Genomic DNA, 22164 nt, shown 5'->3' with positions numbered 1-22164 from the left:
TGGAATCCCTCGTGCGAGAGGACTTCCCCGTTGCCGTGGTTACTCGAGCTGCGGGAGATTAATGTAGTGTGAGATGAGTGCGTGTGGCAAGCTTCATGCGCTGTTTGCAGAGCATCGAGGAGCACCTTCAGAAAACGTCCATCAGCTGTGTGGACAACTGGACTTTGACTTGCTGCAGCACTGGGTCAAATACATCAGCAGATTTGAGGGAGTGTCATAGTGGGGAAAATCATTACACTGAAGTATGGGCTAACAAAAATGTAACAAAAATAATGACATATTCGAACCTCCAGTAAAAAACTGTTCCTCAGAGCAACAGCTGTCTCAGGACTTACAGAAAAGCTACAGGCTGTGGACACACATGACCGTGGCAGGACTGAGCTACGCTGGTCAGGAATTTAAATGAGCAGGTCCTTGCTACATCACTGTCTGACAAGGAAGTTAGGGCTGGGGGTGTTTGCTAAGAATGTTCCACTACAGAAAATAAACAACACAAAAGATGACACATTTCATTAGCAATAACTGTTGAATGTGTAATAATTGAAGAAAATCTGCTCCAGTAGGCCATTTTCTGCATTGCACTACATACAGGCAACAGGTGGGGGATTAAAATATAATGTATACAAATTAATGAAAAATGAACTGGAAGAGAAAAAAAATGCATATAATATTGTTACAGATGGCTACATTTCATGGCAGAATAACATAACATGACGTTTCATTGCATCCTTTTTTCTTGCTTTATAATCAGTCACACCCCATAAAAACCACAGCCTTAACCATCACGAGGGAAACCACCTTGCCTTGACCTCAGTTACGGCAGTCATACTGGTTTCACTTTTCTTGATTACATGAATAAGAGGATATAAGAAAACTGTGTAACTCTTAACTTGTATCTTTTAGACTAACAGACATAACTATGTAAGAAACACACCGTTTCAGATCTCATACTGTGTAGAGAACTGGCATCCCAAAACCATCAAGACATTGATATTTGTCAACCCTGTTAGCGATAATGACACTGCTATATTACTGAACAACCTGAAAACTCTTGACTTGTTTATGGCTTGGCTGTGACAATGCAGCTGGATTCAAGTGAACTGTTACTGTAAATTGTTCTATTAGAACATCCAAGAAGGTGCTAGCTCATTGGTATGTAGGTTCAAAATGGGGGTTAACTGCTGCTCCTAGGATCTTCTTGAAAGCTTATAATAGTCATATTCAGTGCTTTACAAATGGTACATCCAAAACCGCTGAACTCATCATCAACATCGAGATCGAGATTGATATTCTACCTCATTTCTTAACAAAAGCAACACTGGTAATTTCTCAAAGGGGAGAAAAAAAAAAAAAAAAAAAAAGAGGCATGATGAATGTCAAAAACAACTCATAATAGAGGCATATATCTTTCATAATCGATCTGCAGACTTCTATAAGAAAATAAAAAACAAAACATAGACAAAAGAATGAACAAAACACAGTTCAAGTGTAACAGAATCAGTACAACAACAGGAATGGGGGCAGCTGCTGAAGTGTTGACTATTACAATCCGTTTATAGACATCCAACTCGGTGAAACCGGAGGACGAACATCTCCATTAAAGTCGTGATTGTTGGAGAAGTGATCATCCAAAATTGACGCATGGTTGGATCTGTAAAGAGTGGAACGCCATGAACTTAAATCAGATCTGCTGTGATTCCATGGAAGCTCATTACAGTGAGCGAATCCATACGATGGGGTTGTGCTGACCCATAGCTCTTCCTGTGACGGTCAGACATTAGCACTCCGTTCGGACGTTCGGTCGTCAACCTCGCACTTGGCCATATTGGAGTTTTAAGGGTTGAAAAGATGTCTGTTCCTTTAAAAGCTTTGCTTCTTTTTTACAGGACACAATAAAGGAAATGATTAATGGTTCACTCGTATACACCGTAGTTCTTTTCCCCCCACTTCTTATGGAACAATAATATTTTTATTTTTCTTAAAAAAAATTTATACGTAGATAGAAAAAGACAGGATTGCCACCCAGAAATATATGAAAAGCTAGAGTCTCTGTCTCTGAAGAACCTGGGGGTAATTCTGTCTGTCTGGCAGCTGAGACAAGGACGTGTTTGTGTTTGTGTGTGTGTGTGTGTGTGTGTGTGTGTGTATGCGGAGCAGCAGAGTTATTCAGATTTGTGACAGTAAAGGTCCTTAAGTGCTTTGAGCTCCTCAATAAGGGTTTTGTTCTGGTTCTCCAGCACTGCCACACGATTCTCTAAACACTTCACATACTCTTTCTTCTTTCGACGACACTCCCGCGCTGCCTCCCTGTGGCACAAGCACAATATTACAGTCAGAAACCAAAAAACAATCTGCTTCAGCTTAGGCTTTAGAACTGGATTTGTGGCCAACTATATAATCCCAAAACATATTGAACCGGAAACTGGCACAGAGGGAAAAAAGGGAGTTGGTCTGAATAATTCCGTGTGAAATAAACCACAGGGTATAAACACCTCACAATATAAACAATGCTGTGCTAAAACCTCCTGTCCACAGAGAGAAATTGGGTTGTGAATAGAACGTTCACAATCAAAGTACTGGCCTAATCCTTCTTATTTAATGCCTAGTCTAACATTTCCAGCAAAGTTTAAATGACCAGCAATGGCTCTTGTGGTAATATTTGGCCCTTTCAGAAAGATTTCTGAAGGTTATTCAGAATCGTCAGTATCACAAGCAAATTGTGTATTACTTGATTATGAAGAATCAATAGCTACAGCCACATTTTAAGCATCTGTGGAATATTTGGGGAAAGAGACAGTTCACAAATATTGAACATACTGTACCTTACAGAAGAACATGTTTTATAACAGAGGGGCTAATATCGATAAGGTTAGATAACCAAAAACTTAAAGGTTGATGAAGTTACTGGATTATCTAATGACAGGCTGTTGAAAGTATTATATTCTATAGTTAAAACTGATCAGCTACCTCCACACAGCCTTGCTGACAACACCTAACTGCTCCCTCACAAAAAATACATTTAAACATCCCAATGGATGCAGAGAACATCCCAATATATTAATCTAACGGTGGCCAATATTGTAGAACTCTTACCTGTTCTTCATGAGGCGCACCTCCCTCTTGCGTGTGGCCTCCTCAGCTCCTCCCTGGCCGGACAGTGCAGGAGAAGAGGCCATGACCACTCCCGGAGCAATGGTGCTGGCAGTTGCGGTGCGAATCTGGTACGCCTGGACGTCGCCGGAGGCAGCTGCACAACATTAAGTTCCATTAGAGCAGAAACCATTTCTTACAGGGCTTTACACATGTAGAAAACCTTTTGGGATCAAATCACCTTGAGTCATCTGGTGAAACATTGTAATTTTGTGATGGACAAAGTCAGAAATGAACATGGAATCATGGAAAAGAAAAAAGAAAAGAACATGGAATCTATAATGATGTGTTGTGTATTCAGTGCAGTTAGGGCTCAACAATAATTCAATATCAATCTATATCACAATATAATGTGTTTCAATTACAGTATGATTTTTAAACACATTTTCAATATTTTAGTACACATTGTTTACATCATCTGTCACTGATTGTAATCCATTACAGGACACTGTTGTCAGTACAGAGCACTCAATTTATAATTTATTCTAAAAATATTGACAAAGCCAATGGATTTATGTTTGATGGTGATGTCATGTTTCTTGTTTGTTCTTCAGAGGATTTCAAACTGTTCAAATCGATATCAGAATTATATCATATAGACCCAAAAATGTATTTTTAAATAACATGATATAAATGTAGGCCATACTGTCCAGGACTAAGTACAGTTTTTAAGAAACTGAAGATGAACAGTGCCATTTTTTAAAGATACTTCCTAAATATGAACATTTAAATCCTAGGGTACTTTGAAAGCCTTTTTATGGATTTTAAGAACCATATGTAGGTAAAGATAAAAATAAATTATTAAAACATGAAATACTTGGTGGTACTATTTGACTTTGTGAAACAAAGTTAAATTATTTTAATTAAAAGCACAATTTTTGTATAGATCAAATTAAGTAAAATAATATGGAAAACCACTTATTCCATTGACAGAAAAGGTTTGGTGGTGATGAAACCAACATTCATGATAATGCATCTTGCCACAGAGCAAAAAGTGTTAAAAGATATTAACTTCCTGTTTGTGGCACATTAGTATATGGGAGGGGGAAAACTTTTCAAGATGGGTGGTGACCAGGGCGGCCATTTTGGATCTAACTTTTGTTTTTTCAATGGGAAGAGGGTCATGTGACACATCAAACTTATTGGGAATTTCAGAGGAAAACAATGGTTGGTTTTAACGTAACTTTATTCTTTCATGAGTTATTTACAAGTTTCTGACCACTTATAAAATGTGTTCAAAGTGCTGCCCATTGTGTTGGATTGTCAATGCAACCCTCTTCTCCCACTCTTCACACACTGATAACAACACCGCAGGAGAAATGCTAGCACAGGCTTCCAGTATCTATATAGTTTCAGGTGCTGCACATCTCATTCAAGGCTCAAAGCTCAAAGATGGTTTTAATGAAGTATGTGGATTTTGAGTATTTATATATAATTCTGCAAAGTCCTAACTGGTGGGCATAAACATCCAGTATCATCCAGTAAAATAGTGTAAAAATTCCACTACACCCTGTTGTTGGCTGCCAGTGTGCATGTTTGTGTGTCATTAGTGCTCACCTTGCACGACCACTTGGTTACTGGGCACCAGGATCTGCTGGCCATCACTCGTCTGGGCGTACTGCAGAATGGTGGTGCCCGGCTGGGTGCCAGCCGCATTGGTCATCGTCAGTGTCTGGAGGCCTTGGACCCCATCTGTTCCATTGTTGGCCAGCTGGATGGCCCCACCCTGTGTGATGGCAACTGTAAGAAGAAACAGAAAGTCATCAACTGGAAATGTGTACATTTGACAGAGGTTAATAATGTGATAATGTGAGTTGTTGTGTGCATTGGGTTAAGATTAAACTTAGAAGGCATATTACTTTCTTTTAGAACTGAAACACCAACAAGTAACATTTAATACAGGTAGAATTCACCAACAGTAAAAGGAATGTTCAAAAATATCAAAAGACTGTATTCAAATAGTTTTAAAATAAAAGTAAATAATAGAGTAACATTATTTGTATGCACTTTGTCATATGATGTTTAAAAATGCTCTCCAATTGATCTTTTTCAATAAATTAGAATAAATAGGCATAAAAAGCCCTGGAAGATTACTTAATTGCTAATATAATCCTCCCTGACAAGCCTAATTAACATATTCAACTTAATTATGCAGCATGTCATTTCAAATTAAGTGTAGAGCTGACACTTACTGTACTGGCCACTGCTCGTCTGGTAAATGGGCGTCGGCACAGTGACTGTTGTTATGGCTGGGGCAGAGTCCTCTTCTGACTTCTCTTCCTCTATCCGAGGAACAGCTGGAGCATCTGATGACAGGTCATTCAGGATCTTTCTGTACCCGAAATTGTAAAACATATATTGAAGCAACTAATGAATACAAGACCATAAACACTACTTCATAATACTACTACTAGTAATGAATATACATTATATATATATATAAAAAAATCGGGTCGCAAGAAATTACAAAACCTGTAAGAGGGACGTCTGGAAAGGATCTCCCTCCGTTTCTGAGAATCTGTCACACTGTCCACTGACTCCTGAGAGTCCTCACTCTCAGCAATAGTGGAGATCTGGGGGGGTTAAAAAAATACATTATTATAACATTGTACAAAACTGTACAGGGCAACATTTATAGAAAACATTTATTTCATAAGCACACTGACATGGCCAATGGGCCAGTAAATGTTGAAATGATAAACGTTATTCCATGTAGAGCTTCTTAAAAAAGAAAGAGAAAGACAGACACTTCTAAACGATTAACTGTTATAAGGGGCAACATATGCTTGCTTTAAGAAGACATTTTGGACATTTGCAAAAGAGAGAGAGAGAGAGAGAGAGAGAGAGAGAGAGAGAGAGAGAGAGAGAGAGAGTGTCAAGCACTCACCTGTACAGTCTGCACTTGTGGGGACTGAATTACGGAAGGCTGGGCAGCCTGAATGACCCCATGAACCTGAACTGTCTGACCATTGGGAAGCTGTACCAGGGTCACCGTGGAGCCGCTGGCTGAGGCCTGCCCCGCAGCCATGGAAACCTAAGGGACACAGACAATGATTCAACAACTAGACACTACAAATCAGAACAAGACATAGTCCAGTTTCTCAAAAGCAAGAGAATATTTCATTGGTTTAAAATAATAAGTTTTGCACTGGAGGTTACGCAATCTTAAACAGACATGCTTGTGTGATTTCTGACAGTTTATCGTATTTATACGTATTATTAATTTATTATATTATGCATTATTACTAATATTATAGTGGAAAAGGGTGAGTGCACACTGTCACATTAAAATAATGCTTATTCTGCTACACTTTTCTGAAATCAAACCAGACCAAAACGGGGAAAAAGGCGTTCTGTGCTAAAACTGAATTTTGGGCCAAATGGCTTTAGCATTGTTTTTTTTCCCCTCTGTACAAAATCCTCTTCTAACACTTGTGCAGAACGTGGAGATGACAGAAGGATTACTTGCTCAGTTTGAGGAATGGGCAAAAGTCTGAGCATACACACAGTTTCTAGACTGCAGAGGGATTTTTTGGTGTGTTTTGGCAACGTAACAGTGCTTAGCCTTGGGGCTGCTCACCTGTGCCAAAGTGGCAATCTGCTGGGTGTCTGTCTCTGAGACAGCAGTGTCGCCACCCTGCTGGACATCTGCTCCTGCTTCCATGGTCATTTAAAAAACCTGTAGGGAAATAGCAGTGTGTGTTCAAATGCATATTCATTGCAAAGCTGTTTTTTTTTTTAAATATCCATTATCCACGTTTTCATAAAAATGTTAAAGATATCACCCACTTTCAAGAAATCCTGTTTAATAAATACCCCTGGGCCACATTACAAAAGTTACAATTACAAAATTAGCCCCAGTTTAGATTAGACAAGGCCAAGATAAGTGTTCAGAATTAATTCAGAAAATGTAAATACCTAAAAATAGATTCGCTCATCTATTTTTACTGAAGTGAGTTGACCAGTCAGCACTAGATAAATAACTGTGATCATACAGCATTCTAATATACATTAGAATACAGCAGGTCCTCGACTTACGACGTAGATCAGTTCCTACGTCGCGTCGTAAACCCATTTTCGGTGTAAGTCGGAACATACGTACATACTGTACGTAAATAACATACTGTAAGCACTTATCCTATCCTACCACCTATCCTCCTCGGTCCCGAGCCGCGTAACCGTGTATTCTTCCGCCGCGCACACCACACACGAAGTTTGCGTTACGACGTTTACGACGCAAAACCACTTAAGTCGAAATAAGGCTTTATACAGTAAACGGGAGATGTGTCGTAACCACAAAACATCGTAACTCGGGACTGACGTAACTCGAGGACCTCCTGTATTTAAACACAAACTGCAGAAACCCTGTGTGGATTATTTAGATACATTTTTGGCCAAGTAAACAACGTAATTTGCAGAAACGTACTGATTGGTCAGGATGCCCCCATGATTATAACAAAAATAAATAAATAAACTTGGTCAGTTAGATTGATCATTTACATATTACAGAGGACCAATTGACTTAACAGGATAATGTTGAAAAACAGATGAATAAATGATGCACTATACACTTTCAAATCATGATTTCTAACATATGTACTGTTGTAGCACCTACAATTTAAGGTGTACCTCCAATTAAAACCCTTATCCTCAAAACTGCAACAGAGCAAACAGAAAATGCTCCATATTTAGAAAAAAAAAGTGAAGAACATGGAAAAAGATCTAAAAATCATTAAATAAATGTTTCACAGGAAGAGTTCAGGGGAAAGGCAATGAAAAGTAATGGGGCTCTGCTTCTGGCTAGTGCATGCTCATTTGGACTCCATTTGGGACGTGACCGATGACCCATTTTCATTAAAGCTCTATGGATTCCCACACCCCCTCAGCTGCTACTGCTTCTGTAACTTGACCTTGTTGAACCACAGGGTTATAGAGGGCAAAAAGGCCAGTGTTCATATTGACTACTACATGACTATCAATAATAGAGTAGCACCTACTGAAAGACTAGGGGGACTACTTCACAGAGCAGGATTTCTCAGTAAGCAGAATAGCTTGTGTCAAACAGTGAGTGCTGCCCTGTAGGATCATGTCTCTGACCCTCCTATAGACAAGATTTTGATTTAAAATGGTACTTCCACACATTTCTTGCAGAATTCAATTAATTCAGGTTTGGTTTATTGGGGTAAATCACAATTTAAGCAACATGTACGCCGAGGCTGGCCAAACGACTCAAGCAGCTCGTACCAAAGGAAATCACAGTGTTTGTGGTTTGGACGTGTTGTGCTCAGAAAACAAGAGAGGAACAAGCTCCAAGCAACATGAGAAATATATCCCATATTTAATACTGGAGCATATTTACAGTACAAGCCTCAGCACCGAACTATGAGGGTGAAAAATACAGAAACAAAGTTCATTAACCGTAATCGTGATACTGTTTTGTGCTCATATCGCCCAGCACTAATGAAAGCTATTACACCAAATGGTTTCTAAATATGTTGCCTTACGACTGTTGTAATATTACCCTTGTTAAACATGGCGTAGTTCATGTATTTAAAAAAAAAAGGGTTTTGTTGTTGTTTTAAAACTATTCACATACCAACAGCGATCTAATCACATGCCCTGATGATAAAAAGAAAAAATGCATTATCTGTGTCAGTCACAGGACATGCACAAGAACAACAGAGACAATTAAATCAACGTCTACAACAGCTGTCACTGTTAAACTGTTTCTGGCCCAGAAAAGAAAGAAGTACACCACAATGAGTGTGTTTACATGCACTTTATAATCCATTCTTAATAAGACTTGAAGTCGTCACGTAAAGGGCATACTCCGATTTCTGAGATCAGATTAAAGTCTAGTAATCAGATTTAAAATATTTAAGACAGCTGAATTTTACTAATCTGATTCCTCATCATATATATATACTCATAACTTTGATTTCATGCAAACGTAACCAGGCAGAAAATCTATTAAGTACCACTTGCTACCCCCAGTCCTCACTACACATACATGTCCAGCAGCTCAGGTCTCTGTAACAGAAACAGCTGCATTAAAAAAAAAAAAAAGAACCCAGATGCTTGTTTATAAACGTCTCAGCAGCTGAGAGAGGTGTAGCACCGCAAGATATTAGAAATAATAAGAAAATAAAATCCGTATTCACAGGTACAGGGGGTCCATGTTTATAAAAAGCCACTGCGGGATGGTTTTGTCCCATTTTTCTGTGGTATTATTGGCTGTGGCAAAGCAGAAGTAAGACTATTGCCAGATTGAATTGCTCAACAAAATCTGATTTGGTTCCGTTATCTTAATATTGAGCGCATGTAAGCGCACTCCATGGGATGCACCACTATCCTAAAGCACTCCTGCTCATGTTTTATGGGTGAGGCTTTATAGGACAACTGGAGGAGGGAGTGGGAAATTTTCAGGTGGATACTTTCAGATACCATGTTTATGCCCTCAGTTTTCTACAGATGACTCAGTCCAGTTTTAAGACTTTGACCTAAAACCTATGTTAATTCGAATGCATGCAGAACAGAAAGACACAAGCTGGGAATTAGAAGACAAAACAGTATTCCAATATAATATTTTCAACGCTGTAACTACCAACATTACATATGAAATGCATTAAAATCTCAACACTTGCCTACATTGAAATATCAAACACCACTTTGGGTGTTTACATTATGATTGAATTGTGCATAAAGTTTGTAAAATGTGTGGCTCAGCCCTTCTTTACCCAGTGCTTTGTGAGATAACTCTAAGTACTAGCTGTGGAAAGTGGGTGCACATAAACCTTTATTTGTGTAAGGTAAGTTCGTGGGTGTTAAACGTTTTGTCATTGGTTGGAAAATCTGTTTGTGAAACATAAAATGTGGACATTTCTCCAGTCAACAACTTAAAACACGGTGCGTCCATTTTACCGCCCTTTTCTCTTCCGCCTACAAACACTGAGCGCTGGTCTGGAGAGGTTTGGGCTAAAAGGCACAGCCAAAGTGAAGTCACAGGCTTCGATTTAAACGAACTGACGAAAAAACTTTGAGGAGTGGAGACCCATTTGTGGCACATTTTAAAGTCTAAAGGCGACTACGTGTTTCTTTTTTAAAGCAGTGTATCACATATACCCCTGAGAAATAACTGAGCTTCAGTTACCATAAGCAAATTCAACTACACTGTATTTAACACATGAAAACTAACTTTAATTCAACATGTAAGAATATTAAACTGAACACAACACGGTTACTATCTGAGCTAGACCGATAACGGGTAACCCCCCTGCTATTTCGGTTAGCATGAAGCTGCCGCGCTTATGAAAACGAGACTGAAGTTGGCTTCTTGTTTTGACTTTTCCGTTCCACCTTAATTAGTGCCGCGGTTCCACCTTAAACAGTGCAGCGGTTCTATTCTGGCGCCAGAATGCGACTGTTAAATGTAACACTAGTTAAGGTGGAACGGTCACAAATTCAAATAAGGCAAAGTTAGACTAACTGCTACACCATTTAAGGTGGAACGAAAAATTCCCAATGAAAAGTGGGCGACTAAGGAGATAAATTCCGAAGCGACGAGCCCAACTGCTGCACCATTTTTATTTGGGAGAGAGAAAAACCATAAGAAGCTGGCAAAGAAAGATCCAGTTGGATTTAAGGGTAAAAACGACGCCTTTAAGCCGTTTCTGGGTCGCTGCCATTTAAACAGTTCTAATAAAAACACTGGCGTTAGCTGTAAATGTGCAGCAGCCCACTCCCTCTGCTCCTGAGTCATTTTTTTTTTGTGAGAAGAGACTCTCAGCTTCAGCTATGAAACAACCCCACCGCCGCCATGATCTCTTTGTTAGAAACGAATCGGCGCCTGAGCGGCGTTAAAATAAAAACCCGCTGCTGTTATTCTCTTTCTCCGAGCCTCCATCTGTCTCTTCCTTACCCGACACGGACTCTCGCCGTCACTCGCAGGCCTCCGGAGCTCCACTTTTATTCGGTCCGACACGTAAGAGACCGCGTCAGGCTACACCTCCGCCGCGTCACCGAGGACAACAACGCCAGAGAGAGAGAGAGGAGCGAGGGGGACGAGCAAAAAATACACGATCACTCTCTCACTCTGATTCAGCTCCGCTAATGCCGCGGAACGAGCCGAATCCCGCCGGAGAAACACGAATCCCTGCCGAGTCCAGCCGAGGGCGGAGTCGAACGGGCAATGTGAATCGCTTTTTGTGAACCGGTTCTTTTCAGTGTCATAAATTGTTTCAGTTGTTAAAGCTGGAGTAGGTTTTGTTACATTTCTTGAAACAATCTATACCTCCCATTAGCAACCAGTTTGGCAAATCGTCTGACAACATAAAGATTATTGTTTTATTTGTGTGTTCCCACCCCGTGATCCTATAAAGGCTCCGAACCCACCGCGATCCTGAACTGGAAAATCTGTCATAGACAAATAATGAATGAATTAATGGGTGACTGAATAATGTAACATATCCATATAAAGAGGCTGAGGATTTAGGAATAACTAAGGGTTATTAGGTGCACTGCATAATTTGGTACCAGGGTGATACAGTGTACAAGTGTAGTATTTGCAGAAGGGTTCTTTTAGATGCTAAATACAGTTAAAATGTTCAGTTTGTAAACAATAGAACAGCCATCATTTTAGGCCTATATTTAGTCAAAATTAAAAGAAAAGTTTAATGGCACTCTTCTGCAGCTCTGTATGAAACTGACTGGCTTTTGGCAGTAAAGAGAATATATGAAGATAGGTTATTTGTGATTTAAACATTAAATTGTCACAATAGTTTCTGTACTTCAAAAGTATGGGGACTGGACAATAGCTTTGGAAGCTAACTGTAAAAAAGGTAAATATGTAGTCTTCTAAAATATAGGCACATTAAACTTAGTACAGACTACATAGAGGAAATGATAAATGGTGTATAACAGAAACATACGGAGAAGAATTAGTGCCATGTTGAAATAATTCACAACAGCCGAAAAAAGTTTTCTTTTCTATTAGGAGACTGATATGAAGCTGTTTTCAGGTTCTGCTTTTTTCTTTGGCAAATATTCTGCATGATATCAAATGTATATTGCATTTTTTCCACTGTCGTGAGGAATTAATCTACACTGAATAACTCTATATGGAACCGATTCGGTTTCGAGAATCGATTCTTTCCAGCTGTTCGATTGATGAATGAATCGATTCTCTAAACCGAATCGGTTTAGAAGGCCGGGCTTGGAAAATCCCGATGTGATTGGATACTCGCTGGTTTGGTTTTTAGTGTACCTTTAGTCATATGAGTATGACACAGCCTGTTTATTATAACTGCCTAGCGACAGAGAGTTGGTCGTGTGTTAAGAAAACTGTGCATCCATTTTTAAATTATATCCTGTCTATTTTCTTTCTTATTGTATGGTAATTAGATTTATGACTCATTGATAAATGCGTTGTGTATTATGTTATGCTTCTACTTGTGGATACATATAGTTCGTCTTCAAATAAAATATTTACATTAAAAAAAACACCCTCTCAATATTTTCTTTACAGGACGCATGCGTGTACATTTTCGCCCTGATTGGACAACGATTTTAACATAAACTTAAACATATTTAAAATTAATATAAAAAATAATATTTGCTGTACGTGTCTTTTCTAAACACGGGTGTTGAATTAAACGGTCTCGGCGGTCTACCCCGCGTTGAACCGCAAAAAATCTGTTTTTCGCCTAAGAAAAACTATGATTTGACAAAATTTAAACATGACTCAGAGTTCCACCAATCAGAGACGCGCATTTACTTAGCGACTCGTCATTAGACCCGCCCACCACGAAGAACCAGGAAATACATATGACATTTTGTTGAGGCGGTTCACAGGAGGCAGAAAGAAAGTCTAAAATAAGCGTTGTGTGTTATTTTGTTTTGTAGCGGTTGTGTCTGTCTTTTACCATGGCTTCGCTCTTCAAGAAGAAGACGGTAGACGGTGAGTGTCTTTAAGAAAACTGCGACTTTTGATGCTAAAGTTGGTCATAAACATAAACATTTCAGTCTCATCGAAGATGTCGAGAAGCAGGGCGAGTTCTGTTTTCAGGTCTTAGAGCTGGGTTATGGGATAAAGAATCATGATGAATTGACTATACCCCCTTCTCTTAGGGTATTTGAGTCGGTTGACGAAAAATAAGCTACAAGCAGATGATTATAACAACCCTGCTGTCAAAAAAAATACAAATTGGAGGACATCCTGGTGTTTTTAAAGGGGAATAGCACATATTTTCCTAAACGTCTGTGTAAATCAGCCACTGAGAGTTAAACCAAGGCATTCCGAGTCATTTAATATGAAGGAGTTAATTGTAGAGAAACTTATTAACTCAGCTCTAATTTATTTTGCACTCATACCCATTTATTTGTTATAAAGAACCACAATGTGGTTACACACGTCTTCTGAGTTTCTAGATTTTATGTTAATTGTGATAAAATAGAGATGAAGTCTGAAAAACAATCATTAACAGTATTTTGCTTTCCTGATCTTAGATGTGATTAAAGAGCAGACCAAAGAGTTGAGAGGAACTCAGAGGCAGATCACGCGAGACCGAACAGCACTGGAGAAACAGGAAAAACAACTGGTAAGAGACAGAGGGACACCTACTCCAGAAAACAAATCGCAATCCTATCCCAGGCTTAGTCTTAAATGGCTTCCTACTCCGTATCTAGTGTACTGTGTAGGTTAGGGAATAACATATTAAAGTTCTCAGTAGAGCATTATACCCTATATGTTTCCCTGTAATTCTGTGACCCTAAGAGACACCCATTACTGGCACTGGCATTTAGTTGTGCGAGTACTGTCTCTATAGGAAGGCATTTTCAGTAGCTGCATATTAGCCTATCATCAACATGCGGACGGCCAGAGGTGTATAGCACCCCAGCACTGACCCATAGAGCAGTGGAAATGGTGTCCTCTGGTGTGATGGAACACCCTCTGCTTTGAGATTAGTTTTAGTGATGTTACCTTCTACTTCCACTATTTAATTATGAAATTAAATGCATATGAAATAGTGAGCCATTTGAGTGTAGCTTGGTTTCTGATAACACACACACACACACACACACACACACACATACATATATATATATATATATATATATATATATATATATATATATATATATATATATATATATATATATATATATAATGTATATTACATTTACGTTTATGGCATTTAGTGGATGCTCTTATCCAGAGTGAATGCTTTGTTGTCTAATGCATTTATTTATATTTATTTATTATTAACTAATAGCTTAATTCAACTGAGATGCTACTAGTGACAGGACCCAGTCATGACCCCTAAGCCCTTATTGAATGACATTAGTTTTACATGAAGAGCTGGGGTAATGTCATTTTCCCGCAGGATGCCAGTAATGATTATGTTGGATAAGAAAATCTTGGTGTACATAAGAGATGTGAGTGGCTACTAAATTTACTGTTTTTAGACTGTCACTACTTTTCTGAGCACAGCCAACCAACCAAAAATATCCAGCCTTCAACAACCATATCTTCTAGTCCTTGATAACAGAAAATAGATGGGCAATTTGATGGCAAAAGGTTTCACCAGTAAACCTTCACACAATTATTATAACTGCTTTTATAAACCATTTAAATTGTAATAACTCTGTGAGGTCTGTAAGGTGCTATTGTGTAAAAAAACATAAATAAATAAAATAAAAATACCTGTAGCTGCCAGAAGTTTCACTCCTGGGTGATCCTTTAGGTCATCTTGTGGATTTGAATGTGGTGCGTTGTTCAACAACTGACGTTTGCCACCTAGTTCACCAACACGCCTTGTTTGTGCTGTATATTATATTGTTAAAATGCCTTCTCCAGTGCCACCAATCTTGAAAACACAAACTCCTTTACCACAGTGAGTGATGGAATATTCACCCACATGTTAATATAACCTGGGGTTAATTTTGCTGCTAGTTTTAAAATAGGAAAAATGCTCCTTAAACTGGAACCCACACTCTGGGGAAAATTACAAAAACAGTGTATTCAGACGGGAGTAAAATCATTGAGACACTCACATAATAAATACACTACTCCATTTACACAGGTAAAATGAATCCATTGTGAATAGGACTCTAGATGTAGAGAAATACAGAATAAACCAAATTGCAGTAAAAAAACAAGAGTGCTCACACCAAGGAAATAAAAACACAGAGCAGTGCAAAGTAAGGCATTTTATTAATTACTGCAATTTCTTTCTCATTGATATGTAGTAAAAAGCAAATTTTAATGGCTTCATTAGACTAAGGTTTTATCAGATGTCTTCCTTGCTACAGGTGCAGAACTCTTTGCTGAAGATCCAGTGTTTACCGTGGTCATAAGTTATAAGGGCAAAATTCATCGGCCATTTAATGAGTATTATTTAAGGACTAATGAAAGACTCGAATAAGTTTAAGGTGTGAATATGTTTTTTATTCTTAATGATAATAATGAAATAGTGATAAACACAATTTTAAAAAGCAGAGTGAAAATGCAGTGTTTAAACACTTGGCTGTAACACTCGGTCAGGAATTGGAATTGGGTTTGGAATTGTTATTGGAAGAGGAAAAAACCTGGTTAAATTCATCTACAGTTAAAGACAAAGTAGGTCCTTCACAGATGAGGAGACAATTTTATTCATACAAGTTTTTGAATGTTTTTCTTAACTGCATTTTTGTGTATTCTCTTAAATTTCTATTAAAAGGAGATGGAGATAAAGAAAATGGCCAAGACTGGGAACAAGGAGGCGTGTAAGATCCTGGCCAAACAGCTGGTGCAGCTACGAAAACAGAAAACCAGAACATACGCCGTCAGCTCCAAAGTCACATCCATGTCTACTCAGACCAAACTCATGCACTCACAGATGAAGATGGCAGGGGCCATGGGCTCCACAGCAAAAGTAAGGTTGAGTAGTTTTCAACTTGCTCAGGTGTTTTTTTTATTATTATTATTATTTTTATTTGCAGTCCACCCAGTAATCATGCTCTCCAGTGAGGATGAAGAGCCTGGGTAGTTGTAAATACTACGTCTTACTGAAATTCTAATAAGCTACATTAAGGTTTGGGTTCGAGTCACACTCCGGGTGACTGTCTGTGAGGAGTGTGGTGTGTTCTCCCTGTGTCTGTGTGGGTTTCCTCCGGGTGACTGTCTGTGAGGAGTGTGGTGTGTTCTCCCTGTGTCTGTGTGGGTTTCCTCCGGCTGACTGTCTGTGAGGAGTGTGGTGTGTTCTCCCTGTGTCCCCGTGGGTTTCCTCCGGGTGCTCCGGTTTCCTCCCACAGTCCAAAAACAACGTTGGTAGGTGGATTGACGACTCAAAAGTGTCCGTAGGTGTGAGTGCGTGAGTAAATGTGTGTGTGTGTGTGTGTGTGTGTGTGTGTGTGTGTGTGTGTGTGTGTGTGTGTGTGTGTGTGTGTGTGTGTGTGTGTGTGTGCCCTGTGAAGGACTGGCGCCCCCTCCAGGGTGTGTTCCTGCCTTGCGCCCAATGATTCCAGGTAGGCTCTGGACCCACCACGACCCTGAATTGGATAAGCGGTTACAGCTAATGAATAATGAATGAATATCAAGGTTTGCTCTTTTGCAGTGCTCTTTGAAAACTGTGGAGACTGATAAGCAAACGCTTTGTGATGTTATTGTACAAAATAATTTAATTGTTCACAAATTCTTTTCCCTATAATAGTTGTAGCCTATAATAGAGTTCTGTTTTTCACATCAAAAGCAAGCAGTTGTTATTAGGGGAACATTTTAAACCCATAACTAGTAATATTTTGTTTGTGTGTTTGCGACTGTGGCTGTAATAGAAGCGATAATTTGAAACTATAATGTAATCTTGAGGATGTTCCATTACAATAGACGCTCCAGTATGAGCCGTTAGTGTTGGGGCTATGTCTGTGCATACTGAATGAATGTATTTATCCTTCTGTGTATCACTCTGTAGACAATGCAGGCAGTCAATAAGAAGATGGATCCTCAGAAAACCTTGCAGACCATGCAGAACTTCCAGAAAGAGACAGCCAAGATGGAGATGACTGAAGAAATGAGTATGTTCATTCTTAAGATCTCTCTCTCTCTCTCATATTACAGTACTGTGCAAAAGTTTTAGATGCATCTATTTACCAGAGATGCTTTAAAAAGCTATTTATCTGAGCAGCAAGTGTTTATTTTCATTATTCCAGTGTGATACTGTGTGTGAATGTGTTGGTTTAACTTTTCCCAAATCTCTCCTCGTGGAGTCCATGTTATTTGAGGTTATCATCCAATACCTAGTTTTAGCAGTTAATAAATAATGATTTTAAATAATGTGTGCTGTTGATTTAACAAATTCATGCGAGAATCAAGGGCGGCACGGTGGTGTAGCAGGTAGTGTTGCAGGGTTCAATTCCCGCTCCGGGTGACTGTCTGTGAGGAGTGTGGTGTGTTCTCCCCGTGTCTGCGTGGGTTTCCTCCGGGTGCTCCGGTTTCCTCCCACAGTCCAAAAACACATGTCGGTAGGTGGATTGGCGACTCAAAAAGTGTCCGTAGGTGTGAGTGTGTGAGTAAATGTGTGTGTGTTTGTGTTGCCCTGTGAAGGACTGGCGCCCCCTCCAGGGTGTGTTCTTGCCTTGCGCCCATTGATTCCAGGTAGGCTCTGGACCCACCGCAACCCTGAATTGGATAAGGGTTACAGATAATGAAAAATGAATGAATGATGCGAGAATCAAGGAGAATCTGAACAAAACATTGTTCTTCAAACTCACACCCACTACTTTATAGAAAATAATCTTATTCCTTATTGTTTTATATATAATTTTTTGTATTTGTGGTGATTTATATATAACTTTATACAAGCACAACGCTCACAGAGAAGACATAAGTTATATGAAATATCATTATCTTAGGTGCCTAAGACTTTTATTTATATATATATTTATATAGGAGTCATGTGTTCAATGATTTTTAACACGTCGTTCTTTTAAAGTCAACGACACACTGGACGACCTCTTTGAGGACTCTGGCGATGAGGAAGAATCTCAGGACATTGTGAACCAGGTGCTGGATGAGATTGGCATCGAAATCTCAGGAAAGGTAAGAGTGGCAAACATAGATTGCTATAAGATTAGGACTCTTATAGAAGTTGGTTTCAAATAAATATTTGTACTTCAGATGTCTTTTCCAATCTCAGGTGGATGTTATTATGCCATTAAAGAATTAATTATTTAAATAGATGTCCCACAGGATAACAGCAAATCTTTTACACCTCCATTTCTTTAAAATGGCACTGATGCATTTGCCAGTAAAAGCATCTAAAAGCATCTTGATAGCATTATTTCCTGGAATGTTATGTACGTCCTGTAAATTGTGCACACAGTCACATCCTCTAGATTTCATGAATGTTCAGAGATTTCAGGGCCCTCTCCAAAATCTCGAGCGGCTTCTTTTTGTGTTCTTTTTTTTTGCGTCATGTTTCATTCTGAGCCGTAATGGCCAACCCATGTCCTCCCGTTTCTTCGGCAGATGGCCACCGCTCCTAAAGCCAGCAGAAACACCCCAGCCACCTCCACCTCCAAAGCAGATGGGATATCAGATGAAGACATCGAGAGACAGCTAAAAGCTCTTGGAGTGGACTAACTCTCTGTCTTTCACACACACACACATCTCTTCATATTGCCTGGTGTCACACTTGCCGTGCTACACATACACAGAACATACACACACTACTATTGAACACTCAGACTTGACGTTTGCAGTCTCATATACACACAAACAAATATACCTACTCACAAAGTGCCACTCCAGGCAAATTCAATCCTGTTTTAATTTTCACAGAGAACTCCTTATAGCATTAACATTCAGCCATTTATTTGTTTGAAGGAACACAAAAAGATGGTTGCAGTGTGGCTAAAACACTCTTTGCCCAACTATCACCCCTTCTTTTATGTAGTGTTATGAGAAAAGTTAAAATAAAAAGTTAAACAAGTGATAATATTCAACGTTCTCGCTGTTGTAACAAAGGCTCCTAATTCTCAACAGCAATATGGAAAAAATGTCAATTTGAATGCAAGTTACGGCAAGAAATGTTATTTGTACCATTTTTGTTAGTCGTTTCAAGATCTACTGGCATGTTAAATATAATGTAAATAGATAAAGAAGTATGTAAATAAACACATGAATAGAAAAAACAAAGTGGAGATTTTGATATAACAGCGACAATATACAGATTTTTTTAGTGCAGTTGCAGGATGGCTTCAAAATCAACTGCAGTGCTGTGTAAAGTTTGAAACCACACATTCATTTAATTTCTGGTCCAGACTGTTATCATTTTTCAGTATTGGGTGGTGGGGGTGCGGGAACCCTGACACGTCCACTGTGAAATAAAAATTCCATTCCATCTGCATGTAGATTGTCTTCTATCTAATTTCCTCAGAACTCTCTTGAAAAATAAATAACTTGTATTTAATGGATATTCAGACAGGAAATTAAATGAATGAAGTGTGCTTTCTGACTTTGGCACACCACTGTATGATAATATTAACACGAATCTCATCACACTGCAAACGTCTCCTATTCTCCCAAGAGATCTACCTCCTATGACTTGACTGGAGAGCAGTGGCACTGTGCTGATCGTATCCTCGGTTTTGTCAAACCCTTTTCGTCTCGTCCTAAAACAACCCCAATCCCACCGCAGGCACATCAAACGTTTTTTTTTTTTTGGGGGGGGGGATTTCACATCATCTTTCAAACAAATCCTTAATCCTCACTTCTATTTTAGCACTTTATTCTGTTCTGTTTGTCAGCAGTCTCTCTGCCTCATTGGAGTGATGTATGTTCTGCTTTGGCTCAAATAGTGAGCCCTGGAACGGACATATTCTGTTTTTAATCTAGTAAGAATATGAGGTAATTTTGGCCAAAGCACGCCAATGCATAGAAGCTAGCAGGGCATGAAAACCATCAGTTAATATCACCATGCTAGCTGGCTGCTGGCATTCCAACCCTGTTGCTGACTTCCATATTTGTTTGCCATTGTTTTTGGCAGTACAGTCCCTTAAGGTTCCTGACTGCTTATCACATTGGCAACCAAAGGATACGAAGCTGCTGGCTTTGTCAAGAGTGAATGGATGGTGAGATACAGCAGCAGTGCGTGTTCCAATTTGCTGAGAAATTACAGATGGACTTGTTTGGTTGCCTGATAATTGCTTTTTAAAAGGAATACACCACCTTTCAGCCTAATGTCTGTCTGTGCACCTGCAGTGTACACTCAGTTACCACAGAAACCGAAGACTTTAATGACAACAAATGACAAACCTAAATGCTGAAGTGTGATTTTAAAAATAAATAAATAAATAAATAACAATCCAATGCTTTTCCAGAGAAAAAGAATCCAAATAATTGTCCCTGGTAATCGACTGTATCTTATAGAAGGGTAGTTTGGGGGGGGGGGAGAGCAGAGCCCCTCTTCATGACGCGGGTGTAAATGGAATTTTATAAAAGCTGAACTTTATAGCGATGAGCCTGCTGACGGTTCTGTGTCAGTGAATATGGATAGGAACGTTCTAATGTGAAGGATATGCACATTTTTTTTAAACTCCTTTTCAGTTTATTTGGAGCCACCTAATCCCTGGACTTCATCGTTCAGGGAAGCTTTCACAGCCAAAGATTGAGTCTATTTCAGAGCTAAGATGGATTTTCAATTGAGAATCGCAACCAACAATGGGGATTTAGTTATTTTAGTCTGTGACGGGGTGGCTACGGCTCTCTGTGCGAATGCAGCTTTAACCCAAGGGCAGACTTAATCTACCGAAAAACCGTGACAGGTTTGGGAATTCCACCAATTTTCCCAAATTTCTGTATAATTCAGGTGCTGAGATGTAAACAAAGGTTTTCAGGGTGGTTTGATGGAAACTTGCAGTTATACCAGTGAACCTGTATGTTCTGAGCTTTATGTATAACGTTGATGATGGTACTTTTCCAACATGAATGGCTTAAAAATGTATGGTTTACTTCAAATGTTATTTCTTTATATATTATACCTTTAAAACACTCTGTGAGGCAACTCTCGGCAAATTCATCTAATAGCTTTGTGATGTGTATTTGAGAATATTTTGAATATTTGGACGTCTGGTTTAGGTGAATACAATTGTGCAATTCACCTCAGACCACTCTGAATGACTGTATACATCTAAGGATTTGCTTATGCAGAACAGTAATAATAATAATAATATGAACATTGCTGGATGGTCCCATGGTCTATGTACATGTTAATGTCTATGGAATTTGGGAAAGCATTGTTTAAGCTATGCGATATTCAAACACAGTGTAAAAATAGTGCACGTGTGATGGCGATTGGGAGTTTTTGTTTTATATTCATAGTCATATTTATCAGAGTTTTGGAAAACGAGTAACATGCATCTGTTAACAGTTATCTGTTCTACATGATGGGTGAATTGGAATATCTTTTTGTTAACCGTGAATAAAAATACCTTTTTAAAGATGCGCTGGGTTTTGCCTCTCCAGTTTGTTTTGTTTTGTTTGGGATTCATTTTCCAATGTTGATTGTAAATAATACTTTGGGCTTTAGGTAAACAGCATGGTTAATCTCCAACAACACCATGCACTAGATGGCAGTGTGTAAACACAGGGAGACAACACACCATGTGCTGCTTCACATGAGAAACACAGGTGGGTTATATAGCAGGGACTGGAATCCTGGACCTTTCGAGCTTGCATTATGTTGTAGTTGGAGAGAGAGCTCAGGCTTGGCTGAACAAATTTAGACTCCGTGCTTAGTGCTCTAGTTTCCTGGGGATATACTGTGTCAAACCTCTACAGAGTGATGATCTAAGATATATCATAATGGATACAGCCGAATGGATAGAGGGCACCTGATTTCAACTTTCAAAAGTTATTATGAGCTTTGGAATAAAGCCTGAAGGCCTCTTCCTTTAACCTCCATTGATCTACAAGTGAAGATGAGATCTGTGTAAAATCCGTGCACCTTGTATGTTGCCCCAGAGCACAGGCATTAGAGA

At 39.1% G+C, this 22164-nt stretch overlaps 2 protein-coding genes across 2 annotated transcripts; one reads left to right on the top strand and one right to left on the bottom strand.

The window, feature by feature from the left end:
- Positions 1-306: 306 nt before the first annotated feature.
- creb1a (cAMP responsive element binding protein 1a) lies at positions 307-11274 on the bottom strand. Its single transcript, XM_066661309.1, has 8 exons — positions 11069-11274; positions 6731-6829; positions 6038-6184; positions 5623-5723; positions 5343-5482; positions 4708-4890; positions 3094-3247; positions 307-2307 (listed from the first exon to the last, which is right to left on the bottom strand). The coding sequence occupies exons 2-8, from the start codon at positions 6818-6820 to the stop codon at positions 2163-2165; spliced, it is 960 nt and encodes a 319-aa protein (XP_066517406.1). The 5' UTR covers positions 6821-6829; positions 11069-11274; the 3' UTR covers positions 307-2162.
- Positions 11275-12966: 1692 nt separating this feature from the next.
- On the top strand, positions 12967-21616 carry chmp2bb (charged multivesicular body protein 2Bb). The gene is made up of 6 exons (XM_066662225.1): positions 12967-13105; positions 13654-13745; positions 15867-16061; positions 17097-17199; positions 18117-18223; positions 18653-21616. The coding sequence occupies exons 1-6, from the start codon at positions 13072-13074 to the stop codon at positions 18764-18766; spliced, it is 645 nt and encodes a 214-aa protein (XP_066518322.1). The 5' UTR covers positions 12967-13071; the 3' UTR covers positions 18767-21616.
- Positions 21617-22164: the final 548 nt, after the last annotated feature.

The sequence above is a fragment of the Hoplias malabaricus genome, chromosome 2 (assembly GCF_029633855.1).
Source record: "Hoplias malabaricus isolate fHopMal1 chromosome 2, fHopMal1.hap1, whole genome shotgun sequence".
Taxonomy (NCBI): domain Eukaryota; kingdom Metazoa; phylum Chordata; class Actinopteri; order Characiformes; family Erythrinidae; genus Hoplias; species Hoplias malabaricus.
This window is presented reverse-complemented; position numbering and strand designations above follow the sequence as displayed.

Coding starts and splice junctions, on each gene's coding strand:
- chmp2bb (XM_066662225.1), top strand. CDS start 13,072: ATGGCTTCGCTCTTCAAGAAGAAGACGGTAGACG. Junction 13,106..13,653: donor CAAGAAGAAGACGGTAGACG/GTGAGTGTCTTT, acceptor TCCTGATCTTAG/ATGTGATTAAAGAGCAGACC. Junction 17,200..18,116: donor GGAGATGACTGAAGAAATGA/GTATGTTCATTC, acceptor GTTCTTTTAAAG/TCAACGACACACTGGACGAC.
- creb1a (XM_066661309.1), bottom strand. CDS start 6,820: ATGACCATGGAAGCAGGAGCAGATGTCCAGCAGGGTGGCGACACTGCT. Junction 5,483..5,622: donor TCCAGACGTCCCTCTTACAG/GTTTTGTAATTT, acceptor TTTCGGGTACAG/AAAGATCCTGAATGACCTGT. Junction 3,248..4,707: donor TAACCAAGTGGTCGTGCAAG/GTGAGCACTAAT, acceptor AATGTTGTGCAG/CTGCCTCCGGCGACGTCCAG.